We start from the raw sequence: 8223 nt of genomic DNA on the forward strand, positions 1-8223 counted from the left end.
TTACCTTGAATAAAGACAAATTTTATCAATAAAGTTCTATTTGTCACTTGCGAGGGGCCTTTATTTTTAAAGAAACCTACACAGAACCGGCCATTCATTTATTTTAGTAGGTATATTTGTGAAGTACTAGGTTACCAACAACGACCCTAGCGTCCACATACATCACTCTAGGAACGCTCTCGCTGCTTCTAAGTAATCCTCGCAAATGCTAAATAAAATAATGAACACGACTAATATAGAACTAAACACTCGCTGGAGCGTCATGTATGACATGTCATAGATTAAACCTTATACCAGAACATTTATGTCAACATGTAGATATAATATGTCATCGCTTTCATACTTAGTCGAAAGTAACTAAAATGTGACAAAAAAAATCACATTAAAAATCAGCGGTAATCATAGCTGACACCGCAAGCTGCAGTCATGCCCTGAGAAAAAAATATTTCACCGCGGATGAAGTAAGTAAATGTGCCACATTACTACGCAAGCCACAAAAAATCATGACCTTAAAAGCTACGAAATCACGAATTAGAAGATATTACAAATTTACAATACCAACACATTATTAAAGCTGCAAGTAATTTATACACAAACACCTACAAATAATATTTTATTTCCAACACTTTCAATCTTAACTTATATAGATTCATTTACAATTTTCCAAACACTGCTTCCGATCGGAAGTTCAGTAAGGCACAATTTCTTTGTGGTGGTATATACATCAACTGCATACATAATAGCCGCTATGGAGGGAAAGCATTACTCTACAACCTTACATAGTGGCACGCAGTACCTTTTTAAGAAAGATATAATATCATCTTATAAGCCATCGGGAAGTCCCAGTGTAACCCATTCTAGAATGTGTCAAACTAAGGGTTACACTTTACTATGAATTAAAAATTAAACGTAGAAACGTATACCAAGTAGTAAATAAAGTAAAATAATTCACTTTTAGTAGAGACCATTATTACATAACTAGCCCAGAGTTAGTCGAGCCGACACCAGGTTCACAAGAAGAGTAATCGCACAGAAATTCAAAAAATCACTCATCACAAACAGGCCATAGCGCCTCGACTGGCACAAACAGGCCATAGCGCCTCGATTGGCACAAACAGGCAAGAGTGACTCGATTGGCACAAACAGGCCAGAGTGACTCGATTGGCACAAACAGGCCATAGCGCCTCGACTGGCACAAACAGGCAAGAGTGACTCGATTGGCACAAACAGGCAAGAGTGACTCGATTGGCACAAACAGGCCAGAGTGACTCGATTGGCACAAACAGGCCATAACGCCTCGACTGGCACAAACAGGCAAGAGTGACTCGATTGGCACAAACAGGCAAGAGTGACTCGATGGGCACAAACAGGCCAGAGTGACTCGATCGGAACAAACGGGCCATAATGCCTAGATTGGCACAAACAGAGCTGAATGCCTCGATCGGAACAAACGGGCCATAATGCCTAGATTGGCACAAACAGAGCTGAATGCCTCGATCGGAACAAACGGGCCATAATGCCTAGATTGGCACAAACAGAGCTGAATGCCTCGATCGGAACAAACGGGCCATAATGCCTAGATTGGCACAAACAGAGCTGAATGCCTCGATCGGAACAAACGGGCCATAATGCCTAGATTGGCACAAACAGAGCTGAATGCCTCGATCGGAACAAACGTGCCAGAATGCCTAGATCGGCACAAACAGAGCTGAATGCCTCGATCGGAACAAACGTGCCAGAATGCCTAGATCGGCACAAACAGAGCTGAATGCCTCGATCGGAACAAACGTGCCAGAATGCCTAGATCGGCACAAACAGGACAGAAAGCCTCGATCAGCAGAGATTCCATCACATCAAAGATTATTCACGCGCAACAAGTGGCGGAAGGTCTAGAGGCAGCAGCGCGTTGAAGCCTGCAAGAAATAAGCTGCGTCAGCATCTCAAGAGAGGTGGAGCTTGTAAAAAAGCTTGAAGCTTGGGCAAAAGAACAAAAACAGAAACGAATATCACAAAACGAGACGCACAAAGATGCACTGCGAGCCAAGGAGCACAAAAAAGATCTGTCCGTAAAGTTGAATTTATTTTAACAATGCCCTTGAACAACAAATATTTCAGGGGTGATGACGAACGATGCCCTACGTCAGACACACCGCATGATCAGAGTAATCTTTTTAAACTGCAACTGAACTTTGAACGATAGCATAGCCTTACTAAATTAAACTTCTGTTGAAAGAAGAAAAATGAAGATGAATTCAATGCAAAGAAAGAAAGACAGCTTTGAGTTGCGTTTCAAGTTTGAGACTAGACTACGGTACCGCACCTTCCACGGATGCGGCTAAGAAAGCCTCTAAAAATCGAAGATGGACAAGCCATTAAATAAAAGTAGAAGCAACGAAGGGAAGTTCTTTGGATATTAGCAGAATTTTAGATATAGCCACTCATTAAATGTGACATGAATCGTCTCAATAGCGTAACCAAAACGTAGACTGTTTAAGATAAATCAGCCAGTTTGCCCAGTTCAACAATGAAATGCAGAGATGTTATGATAGGATACAGTATCATCAAGAATCAAGGATACTTATAATTGGCAGGAAACGAACATAAACTGGCAACTGTCGAGGTGATCAAGTTAAATACATCTCTTTTTAACCAACTCTTTTAAATTACATAAAATAAAATATCAATAATGTCTGAAACAAAATGAACAATATTAATAACAAATACTTTCTACTATTACAATAAGTTCAATTTTATGAAGAGGTATTTGTATAAGAAAGCGAATGAGCTCGCAGCAATTGAGATCCCCAACAATTTTTCAGAGAGAGTATGATAATAAATAGTAGTGATGACAAGAACTATGTCCCACATTACGCACAGGACACAAACTCCCACGTATGCTATAGAAACAATTGGCCAAAGCCTCATGTATGTAGCTTGGAACTTGATAACCTCACTGTCCGGTAACGCCTCAAGATTTTCCTGAACTGGCGAACTTGCTACCTTATTAATATCTTCAGATGACTTGGGTTGGTCGCTTGCAAGCAAGTTTTGTGCATTTTCTTTGGTCATGGTCGAGTTTCCTTGCACATTGGCGTTTCCAGCATCTGGGTTTTCATTTAGTTTGCCAATGCCTTGGCCTAGCGCCATATAACGCCTCATGGTCTGGGCCTCTTGCATGATCGTGAGGACGCAATACACCATCAGGAATGCGTGACCGGAGATGTCGAAGGAGTCAAATTTGTGGCCGCTCTTGAGGCATTTCTTCTTATCGTGTCGCGATACAACCACGTTATTCGAGAGACACATACCCGTGTAGTGCTCAATGCTGGGAAAAATCACCTGAAACAACGTTCAAATTAAAATATAACAAAAAAACATCAGCTGATTAATTATGGTTTGATTAACTAAAACTTATAGAAATTAAATAAAGTAAAATTGTGGGGAGATGTTTTACATGAGATTTTCCTTTCTCAGCAGTTCACAGTATTTTCAACCCAAATATTTCCTAATCTTGAAAGCAATTCAATGTGCTGAGAAACTCACAGCACACCAGGTATAGAAAATGATCGTTAGCAGTAGGGCTCGCAAAGCCATCTTGATGCTCGCATTCAGTGGCTGAGGAGAGAGCGGCAGCAGAGACAAAGTCAGCACCAAGAAAGCCAACAGAGTCCATGCCCAGCCCATCTTAACAAAAACCTGCAAAGCATAAATAAATACAACTCCCTGCAAATTGCTGCAAAACAGGCAAATCGATTTGCACAGGGAAATACAGATCAATTACAGGATACATTGGCACAGATGGAAGACTTCAAGAACATCTTAAAGATATTTATCAGGTATCACACAACATTAGGCTTATATAATCGACATAGGATGCACATGGAAAAGTCCAGATGACCAATATTTATAAATGAGTGGATAACTTGAGGCTTTAGTAGGCTACGTGTTTAGTAAGGCTATGATAAAGGTCAATCAATATTACTCAGCAGTTTTAATTAATCAAAACATCAATGACTCAAGTTGCAACTCGAAGATCAAACAAGGATTGAGTTTAAAATATAGTAATTGCACAATGAAAAAATTTGAAAAAATATAGACTAAGAATAATTTATTGAGCAACTGTGATATTGATTTGATAGGATCAGATCCAAGTCTAGCTAAGATGCATCTTCCTATATACTGTATGTGCAACATTCATATGTACCGTACCGGTAGTATAAATATATATTGGAGTATGATTGAGACTATTTCAAAACATGAAAATTAGTGAGCAGAATAAACTAAATTAGTCAGAAATCAATCTTAAAGTGTACACAATATTTTCACACAAGCAAACGTGGTACTTCTACATATAAAATCCCTTGATTGCTAAAATTGTGAGTTTATCAAGAATTTATAAGCAAAGAAAACAGCCAAAAAATTTCCCATTTCTTAAGAATGATGGAGCTGGACTCCAAAACATTTTCATTCTTAAGAAATGGTGAATTTTTTGGCTGTTTTCTTTGCTTTTAAATTCTTGGTACTTATACTATTTATACCTATAGGTACATAATACAATCTTTTGAAAAATAAATAGAGAATAGAATTTCAAAATAATAGTAATGATATAAGACATACCTGCCTTTAGGTAGAGAAATTTCTTTTAATATTTTTATTGTTGGAAAAAAGTCCCAAATCATAACATAATTGAATTTTTGACAAACAGTTTGGCAGAAACCAATTCTAATGATTTCAGAGACAAATTCTAATGATGAAGCAAATTGTTTTGCATTGTATGTTGATCAAAATAATTAAAATATGTATTTTCTAGTATTATTCAAAATAAATATATCTACTGCATGTGAAACCAGAAATCATATTACCTGATTAAGAATGCTGTCCTTAGAGGTGAGAGCATCAACATGTTTGATTTCATCAGCGCCTTGAAGGAAAGACAGAACAGCAACCACAAGAATTGTTGCACCAGCTCGAGCATACCATGGCACCAGCATGTAGTGTCGAAATATCTGAGTGAGTAAGAACTTGTTAACATCGGTTTTAAAATATAGTAGTAAATGTTATGAACATGATCAAATAATAACTTCTGTCATTACCAGAAAGAGGGTTTGAATTTGAGAGCAGATTTCCTGATAGCATTTGGATACTAAGTTTAGTGTAATTCAGTACACTTATTGGGATACACATCATTGATAATATAGCAATTAGCATATTAAAACGACCACAATTCAGGTATGAATATTTGGGCAGTGTTAACAGAAAGGTAATCAGAGCCTGGATTCTTGACTTTCTAGTACCTTTGTAGTTGATGTAGTGTTGAGCTCAACAAATTGTTGTTCTGACATGTATTCAATTGTTTTTAATGACAAGAAGCAAGTTAAGAGCAGTGAATGCTATGAGGTATTGCTACTGATGTGTGACAGAGGGTGAAAGTTATTAATTTAACAACTAGATTTTTTGCCACACTGATGTTCTCATGATTTATATTCTTACAATGGTTCAACACTAATATTCCTAGAATATGTTAATATTCTCATATAAACAAATTTAAGAAATATTTTCCTCTGTATATTCTAAATAGTTTTTGCAAAAAATTTCTTTGCTTGTCATCAGTACGGTACTTCTGTGTTTTATCTAATCACTTAAGCAAGTGTGGAAAATCAAATACCTAAAAGCTTAAAGGCCAGAAATATGAGCACTGCGGTGACTTATATGGCAGCTAAGTATCAGCAATGTTTGATTTTAAACAATATTGAATTAAATAAATGTTGGTTTATATAATACATTCAACATTTATCCACTTTATTTTCTTGATCAATTCTAAACAGTAAACACATTAATTGCGACAGGAGCCACCATTGAGTTGTACCACCAGTAAGAAATACGCATTGAATATTACATAGCCGCACTCAATGTGTTAAACCAAACTAGAAAATTGGGCAGAAGCCACCTCAATCTAGATTCTTGGGAGGTAGAATTTTACATAAATGATGGTAAAAAGTACTGCATGGGTAATTTTTCAAAAATCACACAGAGAATGAATGGTTTTCTTATTCATTAAGAAAAAAATCTGGCAAGAGCCATACAAATGGGTGAAGTTGACGAAATGACTATGCATTTTTGTCTTTTCAGGGCTGCATGACTCTGGCTAGATGAATTATCTTCTTACCTAATTATGAAGAAAAGTACACAATTAGCCTATAACATTACAGATATATACAAAAATTTGTCACTGGCAAGCCACAACATTTCATTAATAAGTAGGATCCTGAATGATTTTATTCTAATCCTATAACAGGTGACTTCAAGCCTTCAACTGGCTTGTAGTAGTTGTGGGCTCGTGGCTTCTGCCCGATTTTTCCAAAAAAAAAAAACACCTGAAACTCAGACAGAAAATGAGAAATGACCCTGCTTTCAGACAATAATATTGGTCTAATTCTACATCTACTCCCTTGGTCTAATTAATTTTATGGATATATATATACTGAAAATATTTTCAGGAGAAATTTTTAAAAATTTATTACTAAAAAGATAAATCTTCCTTACTATGTTCAGAAAAGTTTGCCTAATATTTTGTTATCATTTTTCATAAATTAATTTTCACAAATTTTGCTCTAATTTGAAATTTCTAAATTCTAGTCTGATATATTGGGGAGAATTTTCCAGGAATCACATTATCACAGGTAAGAGGAAACCTGTAAAAGAAAATCATTTTACATTAGTATTTAAGAAAATTTTATATGAAAAATATGTTTTTCTAATTTTTGCTGGAAAAATCATAGGAGTCACTAGTCCAGCCAGGGAGAGCCTTTATTATCCAGCCATGGCCCATAGCCTCATAGGAATTGCTGAAAATTTGAAATGGTCCAATAAACAATCATGGGCTAATTTGGGCTTATGCTGGGCTAGTATGGAATATATCTACTTGGCGAGCCGCGACTGAATTTTTTGAGCCGTGGTTTTATGGATTTGCCAGCCATTTTCTGCAAGATATTTTTGGCGGAAACGGTAAAGCAATGCGGATTGCGGAAGTTGAAAATTGTATGAAATGACATGTTTGCGAAGTGCAAACCGCGATTTTTTAATCAAACAAAAATTTATGACATTCGAGCCGCAAGATTTCATACCTAGTACCTACTGAAATTATATGATATTAGAGCCGCGATATTTCAGACAAAAATAGGACTTTTCCAGACTAGATGCTGGGCATGTTTGTCTCATTCATTGGTGGGCCAGGGCCCAGGTGGCTTTACTGGCTTCTGCCTTCTGATTAATTTTCCCAGTTGGTAGGGTAATCAAATTAGGGCCCAGGTAACAAAACTGAAGTGTCATGGTCATGGATTTGACTGCAGTATAATGTCAAAATTACACAGACCATTTTCATGAATAGGTACCTGGATTGAAACCTTAGAATTTATCATGCATCTGTATCACTGCATGCAACTTTGCAAGGTGATTGTCTGATTGACAATGAATTATAATAATACACTCACTAATAACCTAACTTCCTAAGAGTAAGAGCTATATTTATAATTCATATTATTGTCCAATATGTATTGTCATACATATTGAGGATAATAACTTCTCAAGTTATTACCCTAAGGCTCAAGTCGCTCAACGATTCAAATAAACTATTCTAGTAACCCTGTAAAAGGTAAAGCAACAAGATAAATGAATCCGGCATATTTACTCTCAGTTTCCGGTTGGTGCAGACCATCGTGGGGATACACTGGGTCCAATTGAGATCAAATATTCTGATCATGCTCATCTTACTCTCAGCTTGCCAGACTAGGTACTGTACGTGTTCGGTAGATATCAAGTATCAACCCGCAGCCGCACCCGGTGAGCCGGTGAGATGCTTGTCGCCGACTCTCAAGTATCAGAGAAACCAATTTCCAAAATCGAGGCTAGTCGCATAATCCGTCTCAGCAGAATTGTCGAAACAGTAGATTTGTTTAGGTCTCAACTAAAGGAAGGTCTATTATTTTTGCATTACAGGTACTTTTCGCTTCATATTTGGAAACAAGGTGAATATATTGTATCGTTACGAATTCTCATTTCTTAATTGTCGAAGAAAAATGGGTAAAATTATTAGGTAACGTTCAAGCCGTTCATGTACTGTACTAGTTGATATGTAACTGCTAACATTGACAGAACAATGTCGATTGTTAGTGGTCATTTGTGTTTTCTAATTAACAACTGTGCTAGTCGAAATTGCCTGCTTCA

At 36.8% G+C, this 8223-nt stretch overlaps 1 protein-coding gene across 2 annotated transcripts; it reads right to left on the minus strand.

Moving 5' to 3' along the window:
- Positions 1-2692: 2692 nt before the first annotated feature.
- Positions 2693-7853, minus strand: LOC108670323 (acyl-coenzyme A diphosphatase FITM2). 2 transcript variants are annotated; one of them, XM_018157789.2, is made up of 4 exons: positions 7688-7853; positions 4863-5006; positions 3544-3696; positions 2693-3339 (listed from the first exon to the last, which is right to left on the minus strand). In XM_018157789.2, the coding sequence occupies exons 1-4, from the start codon at positions 7763-7765 to the stop codon at positions 2734-2736; spliced, it is 981 nt and encodes a 326-aa protein (XP_018013278.1). In that variant the 5' UTR covers positions 7766-7853; the 3' UTR covers positions 2693-2733. The 2 variants fall into 2 exon arrangements, with proteins under 2 accessions (XP_018013278.1, XP_047736728.1); XM_047880772.1 differs by lacking the exon at positions 7688-7853 and adding an exon at positions 5295-5552.
- Positions 7854-8223: the final 370 nt, after the last annotated feature.

Source organism: Hyalella azteca, unplaced genomic scaffold, assembly GCF_000764305.2.
Source record: "Hyalella azteca isolate HAZT.00-mixed unplaced genomic scaffold, Hazt_2.0.2 contig6181, whole genome shotgun sequence".
Taxonomy (NCBI): Eukaryota; Metazoa; Arthropoda; class Malacostraca; order Amphipoda; family Hyalellidae; genus Hyalella; species Hyalella azteca.